The sequence below is a fragment of the Condylura cristata genome, unplaced genomic scaffold, assembly GCF_000260355.1.
Source record: "Condylura cristata isolate star-nosed mole 26May11 unplaced genomic scaffold, ConCri1.0 scaffold00002, whole genome shotgun sequence".
NCBI lineage: Eukaryota > Metazoa > Chordata > Mammalia > Eulipotyphla > Talpidae > Condylura > Condylura cristata.
This window is the reverse complement of record NW_004567103.1, coordinates 55256459-55277571: the sequence shown is the minus strand read 5'-3', so window position 1 is coordinate 55277571 and position 21113 is coordinate 55256459. Positions and strand designations below refer to the sequence as shown.

At 36.5% G+C, this 21113-nt stretch overlaps 1 protein-coding gene across 5 annotated transcripts in view; it reads left to right on the top strand.

Annotated features, from left to right (window-relative positions):
- PKP4 (plakophilin 4) overlaps positions 1 to 21113 on the top strand; it is a 230072-nt gene that overhangs the window by 181439 nt on the left and 27520 nt on the right. For all 5 annotated transcript variants that reach the window (XM_012727818.1, XM_012727815.1, XM_012727813.1 and 2 more), the window contains exons 8-11: positions 2892 to 3080; positions 4621 to 4840; positions 11739 to 11871; positions 12846 to 13059. In XM_012727818.1, coding sequence (XP_012583272.1) covers positions 2892 to 3080; positions 4621 to 4840; positions 11739 to 11871; positions 12846 to 13059 — 756 coding nt within the window. The remainder of the gene's footprint in view (positions 1 to 2891; positions 3081 to 4620; positions 4841 to 11738; positions 11872 to 12845; positions 13060 to 21113) is intronic.

Here is a 21113-nt window from a genome sequence, read left to right as displayed (position 1 = left end):
AGGAAGTCAATACACAATTACTCACCACTTTCTTCACTCTGAGAGAAATGCTTACCTTTGGCTTGAAAAACCTCTTTCTGTGACAGTGCTGGTGAAATCACTTTGTGGGGAAGCATTGTTTGCCATCATCTACCTGCCCACTTACTCTAATCATGGATCCTAATTTGTGAATTGCTTCCCTTTAATTTTTCAGGAACTCATGTGCTTGTCATTGTGTTTGCTGTGGTTTGACTTCAAAGGGTTAATAACCTGCTAACTGATAAGCCTGAAAATAGACATTTGAATACTGGTCATCATAAGTTAAAAGTTGATAAATAAGTATATAAATATTTCCTACAACAGAAAAATGTCTGCCCTAAATTATCTCAGTATAGTCATAGCATCTTGCAAAGTTTTTAGAATAAAAAGAATCTGTTTGCAAGATAAATTTGTTTATTTTTCATGTCTTAAATATCAAAGGAATGTGTCATTGTAATAGATAAACCAATGTGTATTTAAAAATTGCAAATAGAAACTGTTGAGTGGATTAAAATCATGGAAGATCAGTGTTTCTCTTTTTTTGGAGGGTAAATGACATTTTTAAAAATTAATCTTTGGAAATGCTTCTGAAAAAATAATTCTGCTAACATCCATGGCACTTATTACTTCTCTTCCAGTTAAAAAAATACTAAGTTATTGTAGTGGGCTTTCTGCACATAATTTTTTTACTTAATCTACAAGGGCTGTGTAATTTTGTAATTTTTGAATTGTTAATCTACAGAACTTGCTTTGAATAGTAAACAAAAATTGTAACAGTCTTTGCTATGTTATTCACACAGATTTCTAGTACCAAGCAAGTGCTGCACCTCACAATTCTGTCATAGTTTGCGTTATAATCTGTCATATAACATACACTCATCTCACTAATAATTCTGTAACATGTGACTATTACTGGATATGTTTTATATTGCTAAGTGATAAAAAGCTTATGTTACCTATTCCTTGAATCTTAATAACTGTTTATAAAAGTTTCCGTATTGCATGGATTCCAGTGAAGAATCTAGCCAGATCCTTACACAGTGAGAATGTAACATTCTGATAGTGGTACAGAATGCTTGTTCATATTCCACATGATCATGGGCCACAGGGGTCCACCGACTTCAGGAACAGCCAGTGCTCACCTTGCCTCTGTCCTCCTGTGAGTGATCTTCAGCATTTCACAGAGTTGTTGGTCTGTTGCATGTTAAAATAGCACCTTATATTGACAAGAATATCAGGTAGTAGGTCATTTACCTTCCCACTTATATCATTATTAATAAGAACAATGCACTTTTGTTCAAAATATGCATGCATGTTCTATAAGGAAATATAACTTCTATTCTACCACCAGTGAGAAATCTGCCAGTGAGTAAAAATTGAAATCTAGAAAGAGGACTTAACAACACTCATCTTTAGAATTATATCTATTTCTATGAACCCCTGGACAGCTAACCTTACTCTTTCATGTTCTTGGAGGTCTTTGGAGTTCAAGGCTTCTCATCCCACATCTCATTGATCTCTGAGAGAGAGCTGTGTGCAGTGATGGGTGTGCAGTGCTAGCTAGCTCTGACCTGGAGTTTCCTCTCAGCTCTACAGGAAGTAGCTCTTAGATGAGGATGACTCACATTTCCTTTTGGGCTTTCAATTTCCTTGCTTTTGAAATGAGAAGGTTTGACTGGGTCATCCTCCAATTAAAGCATTGTTAAAACTGTGAACTTCAGGAGGTGAGATGTCAATAGCTCCAAATCCTGCATTGCATTCCTTTAGTTTCTTTCAGGGTAGGTAATCTTTCATTTAAGTGTTAACTTTCTTTCCATTCCTCACTAAGTAACACATAGTTATCACTCATTCAGGCCCATTTTCTTTTAGTTGTGATGTGATTAACTGAGTGAACAGGATATGAACAGGATTCTATTTGTAAATTGTTGTTATGTTAATTCTTTGCAGTCTTTAAAGTTAATATATACTGACTGACTTCAGATAAGTTTATGCTTTTTCACTCCTATTTGAAATCTAACCTTAGTTGGTTTCTTACCAAGTTACAGTTTTACTTACCAATGTTGAGAAAACATAAACTTCTGAGTGTCATAATTCAGAATATACTAATTTACTTTTTAAAGAAAATAAAATGCTTGGGTTTGCATTTTTTTTTTTTTTTAGTCATGAAATATGTGTGAACATTAGTTCTTAACACTTTGAATTAAAGAATATTTCAAATGATTTAATATTAACATACTACCTTTGCACTTTTCCTTTATATTAGAAAAAGGGTAAACAAGATTCTGGCATCTGGGTGCCTATTAAAAGTAAAAGGTGTTTATTTAAAAAATAAAGGGAAAAATACAGTGAAAAACAAGTAGTAAAATAATACTTGATAAAACCACATTACTCATTCACTGGTAATAGTCCAAATTTTGTTAAATTTCACATCTTCCTAGAAAAAGCATGGGTTAAATAATTGAGAAACATATTTCAACATAATTCTTGAACACCAGCCTTTACTAATCACTGTCATGTAGGTGTCATCTTGGGTGTTGGGCTTTAAATGGAATGATGATCATTCTCTTCTTTGTCACCATTCTCTTGGTCATCACCATAGAATAACTTACAGTTGGGGAGTGAATTTCAGAGTTTTGAATTGATTAGTAATTTGTTGTTGTTGGTATCAGAAAATTTACTTTCCTTGGTGTCAGGAGACAATAAGGAAATGTATTTTAAAAAGACATATGGTGTTCTTTTCACATCTAACATCCCTCTTTGTCAAGCTCTGTTGCTTAGACTTAAATTTTCCCTAGTAGTTTAGATAGAGGTTGGGCTTTTAACCTCACCATCGCCTTCTAAATTTCTCAATGGTGTCATTTTTCTGCCTTTAGGCTTACGGAGCTCCTATGCCAGTCAGCACAGCCAGCTGGGGCAAGACCTCCGTTCCGCTGTGTCTCCTGACTTGCACATCACTCCTATATATGAGGGGAGGACCTATTACAGCCCAGTGTACCGCAGCCCAAATCACGGTGCTGTGGAGCTGCAGGGATCACAGACAGCGCTGTACCGCACGGGCTCAGGTGGGCATGAGCACTCTCCCACTGCCTTCCAGTTTCACAGGCCCAGGAATAGAAGGATTTTATTGAGATTGGTTTCCGCTCTGAATGAAATTATGTTGCCTATTTGGTTGTCAGATAAGCAGCTGTGACAGCAGATCGATAAGCAGTAAAATAGAAGTTCATTTAGTACCTATTTATAGGTGATATATTTTTCCTAAGTTCAATGTAATCAATGAGCGTAGTGATGGTACTGTTAATTCACAAATAAGTTTATAGAGCTGTAAATCAGGTTCTTCAAGAGTTAGAAGCATTTCAGATATAAAAGAGAAAGCCTTTATTGGAATATATCTTTGCACCTTCAGTTGCCAAAAACATGTATTTGGAGGAAATCCATACATGAGTTATTTGGCTGTCTTTGATTTAGCATGTATATAATCCAAGTGTACTTGGTATTACTCTTTTTAGATACTGGATTTCTTCTGAATACTTAAATGTAAAATGTGAAATAAATATTCCTTATGATGGACTCAATCTGGGACGGAATGCAGTAACAGCATAAAATAAGGAGCTAGTGCATCATACCATAGCTCCCCCACCCTCACATAAAACCACGCTGTAGCTGCCATAAAGAAGAAACCAACCTGTGACTGTGTAAGCTGTTGACGCTGCTGCTGCTGCTAATGATAATGATGATGCTGGATTGGCTCATGGCATCTCAAGAGACCCAATCTTTTTATTTTTTAAAGAAGTAGTACAGATTTATTAACATGCCCACAAATGAGCTCCAGGTAGCAATGCTATGTCCCTAAAGGCACAGCTTTAAGAAATACACAGAAAACGGTATTTGAACAGCTTCTTTGCCAGAAACTAGCAATGTAGTCCACTGTGGGGTTTTTCTTTTTATAGAATGTTTTGGTTTCTAATAAACATTAGTAAAGAGATATTTCACTTGTTCTTATGTTCTGTAAATTGAGGAAATTCTTTAATAGGACCAATAAATAATGCTAAAGCTTTCAATTGCTTGAAGAATCACTGAAGAGATACCTACTTACAATAATTAGGAAAAAAATGGTATATACAGTGTGTATTCCTGTATTCTCAGAATTATACAATAATTTGGGAGTAACTAGAAAATTTTTATTTATCAGTCTTATCTCTTATGAAGTAAATTTTCCTATTTATCAAAGTCCATAATTCTATACTTGTATTAAGTAGTCTGTATATATGGTATTCAGTTTCATGGTTTCAGTTATCTAAAGTTTGAATAAATATCTTATTGCTATTACTAAATGAAATAATTGCCAAATTCTAAGTACATTTTTGCAAAATCTCAATGAAATTTCTGCAAAATCTCAATGAAATTGCCAAAATTATATATATATATATAAAGATATTAGTTCTTTTTAAGCACTAATGAGCTAGATTTGTAAAATCTAAAAGTAAGCAATTTTATAGTTGCTAAAAGGTATACTGCTCCTTAAATTTAGAAATATTTTGACTTTAAAAAGTATGACCTCATAAAGAACATACTAATTTTTTTTTTTTAATGTTGACTTTGTAGTAGGTGTTGGAAATCTGCAAAGAACGTCCAGCCAACGAAGTACCCTTACATACCAAAGAAATAATTATGCTTTGAATACAACAGCTACCTATGCTGAGCCCTACAGGCCAATCCAGTATCGGGTGCAAGAGTGCAATTACAACAGGCTTCAGCACGCAACACCAGGTGATGATGGCACCACAAGATCCCCATCAATAGACAGCATTCAGAAAGACCCCAGGCAAGTACTAGTTATGTTTCCAGAATATTTCAGTATCACAGGAGCCACCAATTCCTTCATTCTGACTTTTTTAAAGTATTGCCAGGTCTATTATAATAGCAATAGTTCCTTACCTTTATTATCTCCAGTTTTGTCTTCCAGCAATATAGGTTACTGAGGCTAATTTCATTTAAAAGATAGATTCCTTCTTTCAGTGCTTTAATAATAAGTTAAACAGTGTACAAGTCTGTGTGAATATCTGAAGTATTCATTGCTGAAATACTTCACCAAGGCTACCTGGAATAGCCTCTTAGTCTAAATTATACAAAGGACTTTAAAGGACCATTTTACCCTGTTTCTTTTATCCTGACTGTCTCCCTGAAGAGGACTTCAGAAAATGCGCATGATTGTTCTAAACTGGAAGAAAACCTGTGTTATGTACGTTACCACTCATCATGGTCAGTGCTGTTAACTAGGTGTTTCTGTTAACTAGGCTTTTTGAAAAGCTTTCTGCCATTTGGCAGAAAATTTACAGAAATTTTCATACCTCTAAGAGATATGAAATAGCAAAAATAGTTGGCAGATAATAGATGTTTCTTTTTTACTTGGTCATGTAGAAAGCATTTTTTAAGTATGAGTCATTTGGTACTTGATTGATTTTGAAAAACTGACCTCATCTTTAGCAAAGTCTATTTAAAATATTCAGGAAATTTTTAAAAATTAGCAACTAAAGAGAAGTTTAATTTCCAAAAGAGCAAAATTATTACCAGATTTTAAGCAGCTGGAAGTATTATTTTAAGGCTTATATTACTAGCACGATTTCATTCACTCTTTGCCCACAAATAGTTGTTTCACTATAAAATTGTTAAGAATTATCAATTCATTTTTAGCAGCCTACTGACATACTCAAATGAATATGAATTAAAAGGATAGGTGAGGTTTTGGTCATCTAAACAAAATAACTATGGATTTTAGAATTGAGCCAGAAGATCACTGCTTCCTTAAAACCATTTCACCTCTTCACAATCTTTTGCCTAAAATTCTTCAGGGTTTGCATGTGCATTTGATTCTTAGTCCTTTTGTCACCTTTTTGACATTTTAAGGATTTTTAAATCCTATATAACTAAATATAATAAAATTAAATATAACAAAATAAAAAAGTCAGAAATGTGAGATGTTTTCTTGCAATATGGGTGGGCTATAAGGGATTATTGGAGAAAGACAAAAGCTAGATTATTTTACTATATGTAAACTATGAGGGGAAAAAAGCAAAGTAGCACATAAAACAAGCCAATATAAGCCATAGAAATCTGGCTACCAGAGGGGGAGGGTGGGCCATTGCAAGCAAAGGGAGAAGACTGGACTGTGGTGGAAAATTATTAGTGCTTTGGTGTGATGACTTTTATTTATAGAGGTATGAATCTATACCATTAAAACGTATGCAGTGTTGTAAATCAGCATTACTTTAATAATTTTTTTTTTTTGTGGAAATGGCCTTTTGCATTACCAAAATGAGAAAATAACTATTACAAGATTTCATTATTTTTTTAATTCTCAAAATGACAAAATACTAGGGCCTGCTAATAAATGCAGAAATTCCTGATAGGTTTTTGAAATGCAGATAAATTACCTCTGAATCTACAGAGAAAAGAATAACTACTCAGAAAAGCACTGAAGTATATTAGAACTTTGGGCTTAATCTGTGTCCCTGAATACTTCAGTTTTGACCTCTGATAGTAGTTGATTCACGCTAAACAAAGATTTCATGTATGAGAAGTATGTCAGCTATTCATAGTATGATAATTTCACAGCCTATTGCATAAACAGTTGTGGCTAGCTTTGATTATGTGAAACTTTACTGATAATGCATTTTGATAGTGAATAAGTGATTATCCTATAATAATAGGTGCATTTATTCAAACTGCAACTGGAATTTAGGTGAATTTGAAGTTTGAATATTCAAATCAAAATAAAAAGCTCTTGACAACCGTTATTTAACTTTCAAAGGCAACTTCAAGTAACATTTTCTTTACTTCTAAATGTACGCTTTTGATCATTGTTGCTACATTATAATTAACCTAAAGTTCTATATAAGATTGAAGAAGTTGTGAATATTATAAAAAAAAAAAAAAAAAACCTGTGTTGGTCTTTGTAGTCATCTAATTTGGAAGCAAAATTTATTAGTGGCACAAATGGTGGATCTTTTAAAAATACTTTGTATGGAAAATGAAAGTGCCTTTCAGAATGACAGCATGAATCATGATGTCCCTTTTGTGCAGCACTAAATCTCTGATAGTCAACAAATAAATTTTTGTCCCCTTCATCATTATGTTATTGTCAAATATTTTACTTATATCTTCATTAAAAAAATATATAGTAGACTATTATTTTTACTATAAATGTCTCTCAAGAAATTACAAGGAATTTTAAAATGTAAAAATATATAAACATTTATATATTTTCTTTTTATAATTGTCTTACTGTATGCCTATAAATTGAGATTTCTACTTGAGTCATTTCACTTCGGCCTAAAGAAATTTCTTTACCCTCTTTTTGTGTTGTGTGCTGCCAACAAATGTTATCTGAAAGTTTTTATTTCCCTTGTTTTATAAAAGACATTTTTGCTCAATGTAAAGCTCAGGATTGCCAGGGTTGGTTTTTTGTTTTTGTTTTTTAGTACTTTCAAGATGTTATTCACTGATCTACATTGTTTCTGATAAGAAATCAGATATTATTTGTATGTTATATAACCTAGCTTCTATTTGGCTGCCTTTCAGATTTTTATTTTTTGACTTAAAGCAAGTTTACTCTGACAGGGTTAGTTTTATTTACACTTGAGAGACTTTGGATTCAATTGAGATTTTTTTTTGAGTTTTAGTTGATGATTTTTACCAAAATTGGGACATTTTCAGCCAATATTGTGTGAAATATTTTTTCTGCCCAAAACTGTCCCTCCTTCTGGGGTAACAACCTTTTTCACAGGCTATTGAAGTCTTCTTTGTTTTTTTAATTCTTTTTCTCTGTTTTATTACTCTGTCTTCAGGTATGTTCCTCTTTCTCTCATAATTTATAATTGGCTATTAAGTACATCTAGTTGTTTTTCTTTTATTTCAAATACTTGAACTTGATTCTTGTTTTTTATAGGTTTCATGTGTGATGTCATTCCCCATTTTTTTCACTTCTTTTTTGTATCTTTTCCTTTAAGTCTTTGAGCATATCATCTGCTAATTTCAGTTTATCTTTAAATCTGTTTCTATTGCTTGCTGCTTCTTTGTCTTTATAGGTCACAACTTTGTTTCTTCTCTTGTTCAGTTTTAAATTACACGCTAACTATTGTGAATGACATGTGATAGATACTCTGATTTATGCTGTCTCTGAGTCTGTTTCTGAGTTTGTTGTGGCAGACAGCTAAATTACTGACAGATGCTTTTTTGTTCTGTAGAGATTATTTGATTTTATTGTTTGTCTGTTTTCTCTTAGAACAGTTTTTTGTTTGTTTGTTTGTTTCCAGATTTGCTTTACTCTTAGTACATGGCTTTTACTCTGTGGCGTGGTCCTTCCTCAGGAACATGGCATGTGAGACTGTATGCCTAGCTGCTCAAAAAGGTCTATGCTATGGCTGAGATGAAAGTTTAGCAGCACCTGGCATATGCCCAACTCTCACTTAAGGGAGCATATGCCTATGCTATGCACATGCACATCCTAGCACTCAACTCAGAATTCCTAGGTAATCTTCAGACGTATTGAACCTCCTCTCAAATTGTAATTGTTCTGTTCTGGCATCCCTAAATTGTAGCCTCTCCCTCTGGAGCTCAGCTTCCTGTACCAGTATCCAAAAAATGCCCTCAAAGAGAAAACCAGGTGAATATGGGATCCCTAGGGTGATTTCTTTTCGTAAAACTTACATTGATGCCTGTTGTCCAGGTATTAAATATATAGTTTCCATATATATCCAGTACAGTTCTATAGTGCTTTATAGCAGGAGAAAAAATTCTAGTACAGATACCCCAACATGGCTAAACCCAGAAGCCTGTGCTTAGATTTTAATGAAGCAGATTCTGGTAGGCATTGATGCCATCCAGCCATCCCATAAATAGATAGCAATCTCTCTAGGGTAAATTTCTGCCTGCAATCAAGATTGCAGTTGGAATCACTCTTGCCTCACTCCCCATCCCCAGCTAGAACCTATCCTTTGTGCTGTGTGACTGTCATGGTACCCAAGGATGCCAGAAGTCTTGACCATACCTGTGAAATTTAAAGAGGACAAAGTTTGTATTTTATTAATTATGAATCATCAGGGGAAAATTAAATCATTCTCTTTGCATTCTATTAATTATAGCATAGATTTACATAATAGACTTCAGATGGATTTTCATCAAAAATAGTTAACGTAGTTTTAGTGCATAAAAGCAACCCTATTTATTACCCAAAAATGGTCCCTATTTAGAATGTTCATTTTCCAGGGATGATGAATACTTATAAAGCATCTATAACATATGTTAATATACCTCCTCACAATTTAAGCATCAGAGTCAGCCTAAGAAAAAGATAGGTGTTACAGATATATATTTTTTTTTTCTTTTTTTCAGGTAGGGAAACTGACACTGCAAACAATTTAACTAGGTTTCAAAATCAGCTAGTACTTTAACATAGTCTAATCCCAAATTATCCTGTGTTATCTGTGTTATCCTCCCTATCTTGGCAGCTGTGCTATTCTTAAAGTCTCTCAATGACATCATAACGCCTGCCCCCAATCAGAAATCTCATCTCATTCTTCACTACAGGTTTCAGAATATTGTTTGACTCGTGAATTGTATGAAAGAAGGGGGTAGTAATTGAAGCACAAAGAACATGGAAGGGGTTATCAGAGTAGTCCAGGCAAGCTGAGAAGAAATGGATAGACTTGGTTTATATTAAATATTTTGGAGACAGGACTTGCTGATTATTGGGATAAAAAGAGAAAAAAGGAAACTCAGAGATGGCTCTGTTTTGTTGAATGAACCTGTGAACAGAGGATAGTCTACTTGCCGCCATCTTTTCTAGTTCTAATATATTTTCTACGTGACTACCAGAATTACCTTTCTTATAAATGTGACCATATTACATTCTCTCACTCTCCTGATTTAAACCTCCGTTAGCTCTCTGTTCTTTTTGTGTCAACCACCTAGGTTTCACTAACCTATTCTACTTAATGTTGCTAATTCTGAGTTCCAGATCAATATCTAATGTTAGTAGTGCCTGTCTCATGGGAGAACAGTCAAAAGTAAGTGAGGTCATGCATATGAGGCTCTTGACAGTGTCTGATGTTGGTAAATTCATTATAATTCTTGTTTTTGGTATTAAAGCTAAATTTTTTACCTTGAATGCCAAACCATGTCTTCTTCAATGTATGTGAGTCCAGCACCCACATCGGCACATGTAACATGGTATGGGTCCAGTAAATATTTGTTTGAACTGGTGGTATTGTATGTATGTGCAGGTATGGAATCACTTGTCACTTTGAAGTCAGTTAATAGCTAGAGCCTTCCCAAACCTAGAAAAACTGAGTCTTTAACTGGGCAACCAAATTATCACCGAATCCCTAGTTTCTTAAATAGAGATATAATTGACAACATTAGCTTCAGGTGAGCAACCTAATGATTTGATCCTTGTATATTAGAAAATGGTCACCACAATAAGTCTAGTTAGCATCCATCACTTCATGTAGTTACTTTTATTTTACAAGAACTTTAAGAGCTACTTTCTTAGCAACTTTCACATTTGTAATAGCTTGTCACCATGGTGCACATTACATCCATTGTATCATTAATTTAAAAGGTTTCTTAAAGGTTATTTAGTACTAGCTAATTTTTAATTAACAATTCACTTAATCATATATTCAAAATCTCTACTTTTGATGTTTTGCCGTTTATAAGAAACTGGCCTTTCATTAATATAAACATAAATTCACATTTAACAAGAACACCCAGAGTTGATCAATCAAATGACTTCAGAAAATGTTCACATTGTGGTTTCACCCAAAAAAAAAAAAAGGAATTATTTAAGCATATGTGCTCAATATAACTATACAAATACAAGAAATGACAGAGCATAGGGCTTGAGGGCAGACAGATGACAGAGGATTGAGTTCCAATGTTGCTCTGTTGTTGACTAACTGGGTAATTTTAAGCCTCAGTCTCCATCCAAATCTATAAGGTGGCTATAAGAATAAATGGATTTATACACACAGATTGTCCTGAAATATATCTAGCACAGAATAAGTGTTCATAAGATATTATATGCTATCATAATCCAGTTCTCTGGGAAAAAAATTATATGCACATGTGAACATTTACACAGATGCTACAGATAAAAATGTGAGAAATATCAATAGTGGATTTCTTTGGGTCTGTGACTACTGATAAAATATTTGTCTTTGTAATTACTGTCTGTTGCTGTCTATTATCAAGAACAACCAGAAATATGTTTCTTAAAAATCATCAGGCCCACACTAGTTACGATGTCGAGGCTGCCACCAGTTCGATCTTTTCCCACCAGCCTTTCTTCCTCTTTCCTCAGGTGTGACATCTCCTTGAACTACCCTTGCCTTGCACCTGCATATTCCTTACATAGGTAAAAGGGAATAAAATTAGAATCAGGAAAGGAAAACAAGAATGGAAAAGTTATTCATGTGAAAAACTTCCTTTGTTTCCCTGAATTTATTTCTGTGCATCTCTGCACCATGATTTCTTAAGATCATAAGCATCTGGTCCTCCACATATGTTCATCAAGGAATAAAAATTATCTACCTATATATTTTAGGACTTTTGTGACTTCCTATTTTAGTCACAAAATAGGAACTTCTTTTTCTTAAATGTTTCCTTAAGTATATTGTTAAAACACAGGCCTTCCTGGCTGAAGCCATGTTTTTCTCTTGTAGGGAGTTTGCCTGGCGTGATCCTGAGCTGCCTGAAGTCATTCACATGCTGCAGCACCAGTTCCCGTCAGTTCAAGCGAATGCAGCGGCCTACCTGCAGCACCTGTGCTTCGGCGACAACAAAGTCAAGATGGAGGTACAGCACCCAGGGCCTGGGGTGCCCAGGGAGACGCACCTTTCTGCTCAGTCACATATTTGGGTGCCTATGAAATTACCATATGCACTTCAGAGGTCCTTTACAAGGGATATTTTGATATCAGATGTGCTCTTCTATTCTACTTTCTAACTATGCACCCTAGTATGTCTCAGGAAGAACTAAGGAGTGCCGACAGCAGTTTCAGATCATGTCAATTCATTTCACTTATTTATAACCCTTAGGCAAAAAACAACTTAACCTATATTTTAAAAATATTTTTAAGTGTATTAGGTGAAAGACAAAGTTACATATCTTAAAAGATTCTCTTCAGAATTGGCACCAGCAGTGTAATTAAGTTACCAGGCATATATGGATATTTTATTTCAGCTTTTAAAGTTCATTGCCATTTGTGGAAACACAGTGAATCACATGTCACATGGAATTCAAGTGTTTTTCATCAACTTAATATGCAAAACAACTTACCAGTTATAAATCTGAAGGTGAATGCAGTACAATAAAGCCCAAATTAGTCATGAAATGTGCTAGTGAATTGGAAAATGAAGGAAAGTTAGGAAGAAAAGCCTTGAAAAAGAATCTTAGAAACCAATTGACTTAAGTTGGATATCCTTTCCTGTGTTGTCTCCAACCATGATATGTGTGTGTGTGTGTCTGTGTGTGTGTGTTCGTTCATTTCCTTGCACTCAGGAGAATATCCAGTAGGGTCAAGTAGCACATGCTTCTTGCCTGTGCTATTAGTGTACCTTGGTCTCCTTCCCATTTTTAAATCATGGGCCCAGAAAAAAGACATTCACCTTTATAGTGTCTTACAATTTATTAAAGATGTGCCATTCAGAATAAAAACTACTACTTTGAAATGATCTGGAGTTGACCATATCCTGTGATCCCTTTGTAACAGATTTTTGTTTGGGCACTGATCACATGTACTTAGGCCTGATAAATGTTTTCCATTCTAGGTGTGTAGGTTAGGGGGAATCAAGCATCTGGTTGACCTTTTGGACCACAGAGTTTTGGAAGTTCAGAAGAATGCTTGTGGTGCCCTCCGAAATCTTGTTTTTGGCAAGTCTACAGATGAAAATAAAATAGCAATGAAGAATGTTGGTGGCATACCTGCCTTGTTGCGATTGTTGAGAAAATCTATTGATGCCGAAGTAAGGGAGCTTGTTACAGGTGGGTAAAGAATGTGCACTTGCCCTGTAGAGAATGTTGGAAACCATCTAGACTTTGTCCTTGTTTGGTGGGTTGGGAAAAAGTCAGAAGTTCTAGGTGGTAGATATGCTATGGCTCTTATAATTTTAATGGAGGCTGTAATTTAATCTAGTGGTGCAGAAGACATTTATATTTCTGTTGCTAAAGGGTTATATCTATTAGCATCATTTTTATACTTATCAGTTTTACTATGTATTCCATATTAAAATTATATATATATTAATAGAATTGACTCTTTATCATGGAAATTAAACATATAGTGAATTGACTTCCTTCCACTGCAGTTAAGCCTATAAAAGAGTGCTGTTCTGTTGTTGCAATGTTTTCCTAGGCACTGGGGATGTAAAGATGAATAAAACTAAGTTCTGCCCTCAAATGGTTCCTGCTCAGGAGAAATGCAAGTCGTTTTGTGTATGTCAGTGAAAAATAAACATTGTAGAGAGTTCAGTAGAGGGTGCATTGGGAGCACCGAGGACATGCAGGGGAAGTTTTCTGTTTGATATGGAACCAATGTTGTCCTAAAGAATGAGGAAACAAACAAGTATTTCCAGTAATAAACAGAAGGTTGGAGCCAGCAGAGTATGTGGGATCAGTGCTAACAGTAGAAAGAGGATACTGAAAGGAAATGAGGCCAGAAATAACCACAGGCCTGATTTGGGGAGCTTGTATGAGGAACTTGTGTATCACATGTGATAGGAGCGATGATAGGACATGCTGTGACCAGTTTGGACTTTCGAATGCATTCTTCCAGCAGAAAACAGAGCAGAGGACAAATTTGAAGGAGTTAAGACTAGAGATAATCGCTTAAACTATATGAGTGATCAAGAGAAGGGATGAACAGTAGAGGTGAGGGAATAGTTCAAGAAATGTCTCTGGTTAGGACATGATGATCCAATGTTGGGAGTAAAAGATCAAGAGGAACCAAGTCGAGTCCAACTTGAGAGACCCGATGTCATGGAGCCATCAGCTCAGTTCAAGAGCACTTCAGTTTGACATGAAAGAACAATTCTGTGGAAGGCAAATTAATGACAGTATTCTTTAATGACAATGATTTATAATAACAACCAATGGACCTGCTGAGTATTCATTATTAGGAAAATGGTTAAATAATTGGCATTATATTCACATGGTCAAATCACATACAAAGGTTAAATAAACATGTTACAGGTACTTATGGCAGCATAATCAAAGAGGCATTTGCAGAATAATGAGCCCAGTGTAATTAATAAAGGGTAATCACCTTTCTCATATTGTGTAATCCAAATAATATATGCAACTAAGATGCTAAATGTAGTGTTTTTTTTTGTTTTTGTTTTTAAGATTTATTTATTTGTGCATCCAGAACTGGGGTACAGGCCAGAGGCTCAGGGGTGGTGAGAGGCTTCATCAGAGACAGAGTGGGGAGCAGAACAGGCAGATCTACGAAGTACACTGCTGAGGGGAGCAGCGGGTGGGTCAGGAAGGTCTGTCGTGCCATGTGGGTCACCTCCGGACCAGGCGGAGTTTATTAGCATGTACTTCCTCTTTCTAAAATGCTTTGTAGCATCTCACACTCTGAACAAAAAATAATTTACACATATGTTTAGGTGTTTGTATAAAATGTGATTGAGAACAAGCTAGAGAAAGTTAAGAGGAAAAAAGACTATAGACATTTCCCTCCTAGAAATCAACACAACCACTGTGATTACACCCAGCAACTTTCTGTTAGCTTCCTGTTAGCTACGTATGGACTGTGCTATTTGCTGTACATGAGTGCGTTCTTTGATATTTCTTTCCCATCACTTTGAGCTTGCAATGTAATGTCAAAGTGTCTTCTTCCAGTAACACCTATACAGCAGTGTATGTGCTCCCCAGCCACCAGTGGTGACACCAGGACCCCTGACAGTGGAAGCGCAGCTTCTTAGACTTGTTTCTGTTTTGATGAACTAGGCAAATTTATCATGACATTGTAATTCTTAGATCCTGAGTATGAAGCTTTTTCTTTCCTAATAATTTCTCAAAGGAGGAAATATGTTTTTTTCTGTGGGAAAAAGTGTTATATGCCTTCTCAGAGTTTAGCTGAAAGACTTTGTAAAATATAGTAATCAACAAGATGGAAATTATGAAAGTCTGATGATTGCCTTTTCATTTGAGAGTAATTCAAATAAATTTGTACTAGAACCTGATTCCACTACTAAGGGATTTTATGTTCTAATTTACCAGCAGATTACTCAGAATGTAAGTGCTAATTTAAAGGCTTTCCTCCATATTTCCTCATCTCTTTGTGGGTACTAAGTGCTGAAAACACAGATATTTCAAGACATGAACCTTGGCCTTGAAAGGATCTGAGTGTTTCCTAATTCAAATAGAGTTATTTCCTCATAAGATAGTTTCCCTTCAAAGGTAAAACTAGCAACAGCACCTGGTATTTCTTTTTTGAAAACAGCTGCCAGTGGCTGCTGTTTAAGAACTACTTCTTGACCATATTCGTAGGGCAGGGATTATTAAGAATTGGTTGATTACTACATAGTTTTACACATAAAATCTGATTCTGGTATGTAGGCTGAGTGCTTATGAAATATTCTATTCAAAAGCAATCTTAGCTTTGGAATAACAGTGGTCAGCTCACTCTTCACTCAGTTGGCATATGTAAAGGAGTTAAGCCAGAGGCCTCAGAAGTGAATTTCTAGTTCCAGAAGACTGAATGTCAGCCTGAGTTTGATTTGTTTATAGACACTGTCCAGCTAATGTAAAACTACCAAGTCATTATGTAATCTAGCATAATTGTGTGTGTGTTGTTTATACAGATAATTGTAAGCCTGATAGAGAAAGGCAAGAAAAAATATTTATTCACACTTCTCCGTTCCAAAACTTAGTGACACCAGTCTTAACTGAACTTCCATTATTTTAAGTTTGATTCCTGATATGCTTTAAAGGGTGACAATATGCAGAGATCTTCAGCTCTCCACTCTCCTAAAGTCAAATACTCATAAACTAGCTTTATATCATAGGCTTACAGGGTTTGAGTACCTCAAGATTAATTTTTCACAGGCAGCCATCTAATGTGTGAATTCCCTTACAGCTTCTACACAAAGTAGTCGACCATCATATTCTTGAACTCACAGGAGCTCAGTACTTCAGGAAGCTAAGGACAAGCAGAGACTTATTTAGAAAGCAATAAGGAGAAATTCTGACTTCCGAAGGCAAGGAAGATAAGCCCTCAGAAGCTCATTTGACTGCTTCATTTAAAGTTGGCCCCCTAAGAGAAGACAAATTAGCCCTCAATCCAGCTTCCCAGACCTCCCTAAGCAGGAAAGTGTGTTTTAATTAAAATAAGCTCCAAAATAATGAGTAGGGTGCTGCAAGATCACATCACCCACATTCCTGTGAATGAGCTATCTCTCAGAAAATCTGCTTGAAAAGTAGAACAGTAACTTTTCACATGTCATTGCCTGCCAGTGTCACCACAGATTACTGTTACTCTGGCCAGTCTTGGATAATGGTTGGGCTTTGTTGATAGAGCTTAAGAGTTCTTCAGTGGAAACATAGTCAAGTTAGAATCACTTTCAAAATATTTTATTAGCTAAAGAAATTACTATCCCCTTGAAACCTGAAATTCTATTATTCATAATATTAAGTAATTCAAGCAGGTTATTAATCCAAAACCTTTTTTCTCCTAAAACCTTTTCTTTCTAGTTTGGAATTTTTAATATACTCAAGTGAGGAAATTTTAGCTCCTTTAAAAAGATACCTTACCTTTGCTTTAATTGTGCTAACTGCCCAGGGCCTGCATTTTTGGACACATCTCTATTTGCATGAGGAAAAAAGAAGAAAAAATACTTTCCTTAAGTATATATTCCCAAGGCAGTATGGCTGTCATTGCTAATTAAAATAGTTCTTTAATGTAACATGATTGTTGTGTTTTCTTCATTGTGTTGAACATTTTCCAGGTAGAAACCTAATGAGCTTTTCTTTTAGTAATTGTTGACATAGGTAGATGCTAAGAGTGAAGGGTGGTTTGTGTTTTTAATTATTATTACAAAGGTACTTTTTGCTTTATTGTGCTTAAACTTGAAAGCTAGATGAAGTATGGTTGTTCCCCAGCTGGGATATAAAATGAATGTCTGCTAAGCCCCAAACTATAGATGGAAAGTGGGAACATCCTGTCACTAGAAAAGATATGTTGAACTCATTTGTTCAAGATAATTAAATAGTGTTTCTAAGCAAGGAAATATGAGTTTCAAATTATTCAGCATCCTGGGAGCATCATTTTTTAAAACTACAGAAATTGAAGATACTGCACAGAATCTAGAGGCCTGCTCCATAATGTACCAGCTGTCCCTAAACTCTCACACTTGTATTAGTCCCAATTACACTGATGTTAAATAACAAAAAGTAGCCTTTGTTCTTGATTAATAATAGGCTTTGTTTAAATGACTGCTATATTCGCATTCCTTCTAGTTTTGCAAGTAATTATTCATCCATATGGCTAAGTAAAATATTTCCACACTGTTTATTTCAAAATTTTTTAATGCTAGCAATGGATTGCAGACATTATGCAGAACTTATAATTAGACATAGTCTCTTCCTGATCATTAGCTACATATCTCTAATTAGACAATAAATTGATTTTTTTCTTTAAAAAAAAAAGTTACCCATGCAAAAGGAAGAGGAGCTAGATCAAGCTGCAGTTTAAGAAAAAAACAGGCATTCTGTAAAGGCAGGAGACTCATGGATATACATCCAGCTCTTTAGACTGTTAGATGCTACTTTAAGGTGATTATTTACTAAACATGTCCTCTTGGCCTTATTAATATGCCTTCACAGCTGTTTCTTCTCTAGTCCAGGGAGGAGTTGCTGGTCTATTCCTTTCTGTCATAAATGGGCCCCTAGAACCATCAGAAGCTATGTGAATCGTTTTCAAATCCAGCAATATCCCCTCCCACATCCCAGCCCAAACCAGTAGAATCCTTGTCCCTTGGTCCACTTTATAAAACAGTAGCAATAGAAACATGCTTTATTGTTACTAAACATTTCCAACCCTAAAAAAAAAATCCGTGAGAAATAAAATGACAACAAAAAATGTTCAGTTGATAACAAGACAAAACAGTAGACATAATAACTCTTAATTCAGAGTGAGTCGAACTTTGAACTGGAGAGGACCCTATTCTACCCCAGTATTACAGAAGGGAAGCTGAGGTCCAAAGAGGTTGAGTCTATAATGTGGAATCCTAACGTACAAACTGAAGTTTTTCCTTCCCTAGCCCTGCTGCTGGCACCAGTCATTCCCAAGGCCAAGGAATGCTGAGAAGGCACAAAGTCTTGCCCATTTTCAAACATCATTTCCCTGGTTTTATTAAAGTACTACCAAAAGAGGAAAAGAAAAAAGAAATTTCATAGTATCGCTTTTACTTTCTGAATTTCATCCAGAAGTGTAGAGAAATACTTTTGAACCTGGCCTCTAATGGGGTCACATCAAACTAGTGAACAGGTATAATCACAAAGCTTCAGGTTGCTTTAGAAAACGTAAAATGTGATTTTGGTCTTGTGAGTTTTCTAGATTTATAGTCTGAGTATGAAAAGATTCACCTTGTAAGTGGAATATGACCTTCTATTTTGAGAGCAGGCTTCGGAAAGCCTCCCAAAATGAGGAAGAGTCAAGTGTGGAGACTCAGAGGTTACCACAGCACTTGGGCGGTCAGCCCGGGGTCAATAAAATTTCCCAGCAAAAGAGGTCCTGTAATGACACACTCCCCAGTAGACTGGAAAGCCAGTAAATTAGAGAATGATGGGGACGTGAAGAAAATCAAAAAATGAAGCAAGAGACCCCTCAAGTACTTTGTAAATCTGAACCTGTCTCTAAGCTTATGCTGGTCCCAGGCTACTGGATTATAAAAGTCTACAAGCACATTCTGGGACACTCAAAAATCAGCTGTGGAACATACAGCTTCTATGATGTTTCTCCTATAAATCTCTGTGAGACTATGCAGAGGCTGAAGTGACCTCAAGAACAACCAGGGTCACAGGGCTGCTGACTGTGCTGTCACTTTTGCATCACAGCCGTTTCTTTAGGGAGACTTCCCATATGTGACCTGTTCCCTCTTACAAACTCCCCCTAATGGAATGAGTTATCATTTAAATGCCTTACAGACAGTTCTTCATCAGCATTTCTGAATTGTAAACTGGTTGGTTTTCTGTGCAAATGCCTTTCCAAGGCATGTAGGACTATATGACTGCATTCTGTCATTTTTCCTCTACTACCAAAGAAGTTGGAAAATTTCTTAGAAAAAAAGAATATGTTGCAATGAAATTTGGGTCTCTAGAGTTCCAGTTTCTCTGGAAACTGATACATCTTTTCAAAGATGTTGTGATTTACCTTTATATCTGAAAAAATATATGTATCAAAAGTCGCAGAAAAGCAGGCTAACACTTATGATCTCTGAAGATCTATCACTCACATCCTTCAACTGAGATGAAAGAGCAGAAGCAATCCCCTCCAGATTGAATCTCTAAACTGGGGCCCACCTGTGCACAGGTTTTGCAGCTAGTGCAGGTCTTCTTTCCACACCTCCGCCTGGGACTCTTCCTTCCCTGGTATCACCTAGATATCGTGACTGCACAACTGCTGAAACTAGCCAATGTGACCACTATACCCGAGTGAGCCTTCCATCACAGGACGTGGGATGTACATAGGCTTGTGCAAGAAATCTCAGAGCCTTGAGATGAACAAGGCCAAGACGCCCAGGGGATTGCCCACCACCTAGAAAACCACCTATGCCCACTAGTAGGGCCAGCAGCCAGGATGCTGAACCTGATGGGGCAGGAAGAAGAAAGCCACAAGCTGCCTGTAAGCCAGGAGCAGGGCTGTACATTCAGCTGCACTGGGGTTGCCCCACAAGTCTCAGGATCCTCTGTCAAGATGATAGCATCTTAGGAGCCCCAGAAAGGACCGTGCACCACTAGGATTTGTTTGCCCCAGAATTTATCCAGAGAAAGGCGTTTTATTAATTAAAGATAGCATTATTGTGCCCCTCATAAAAACTGCTTTCCCAATATCTCAGTTTCATCTCAGTTCTATAATTTGTTCTCATCACTCTGGCCCTGGTGGAAAACTTGAGCAATTTGCCTGAAGCCACAAGCAACAGACTTTTTTTTATTGCACTACTCTCTCACCACCACCCTCTTGATTTCCTCATTTCCCTTAACAGCTCCATATTCTCATACATATGCCAAACAGCTGGCTCATCTTTGATACCACTCTCGGTTTTCATCAGCTTCCAAACTACTCACTACAAGCACTTCTCTTCCTTATAACCTTCACATCTCCTCCTCACTCCTTCAGGTCCAGCCACCTCACTCTACTCTTGCCCAGGTCATAGGCACTGACCCCTGGTCCACCACACCATTTCTGTATTCCACACTTCCCTTCTGTCAGTTAAATCTCTAGCCCTTTCCTTGCCTTTCAAGCCAGCTCCATCCTCAAGACTCTCCCACTTCCTCCCCACCAGCCCGAACTCGGAAGGGCTCCCCTCACCTAACCTGCTTCTCCCTGAACTCTGCACTTCACACTGCAGCACAGTCCTGCACAACAGGCTCATGTATGGGCTGCAGAGTCAGACTGACTTGTCAGTCCTTCTGTCTCTCTGAGACTAGTACCAGCTTCCCCTGCATCTGCTATACCCAGAGTAGATGCTGCTTAATGTTTTTGTGAGGACGGATGTGGCGTGTCTGCAAGCTCTACCTGTTGCTCTTCTCAGGTGGCTCCTTTGTCACCGCTGCCTTATGTTGTAACTGGCAGTGTCTACTGAGAGCAGAGACTCACCTACACATCTACCTTAGAGTCGGGCCTCAAAGAAACAATGTTTGTACCTGACCTTTCCAATAGAAGTGAAATGCGGGACACATGTAATTCTCAATTTCCTAGTAACTGTGTTCAAAAGAAACGGGGCTGTTTCTTGTGAAAATAGTTTATTTGAGCCTCTGTCGTGGTACAGAGGTTTAAAATCTCAGCACTCTCAAGCTTTCTCCAGCTACTG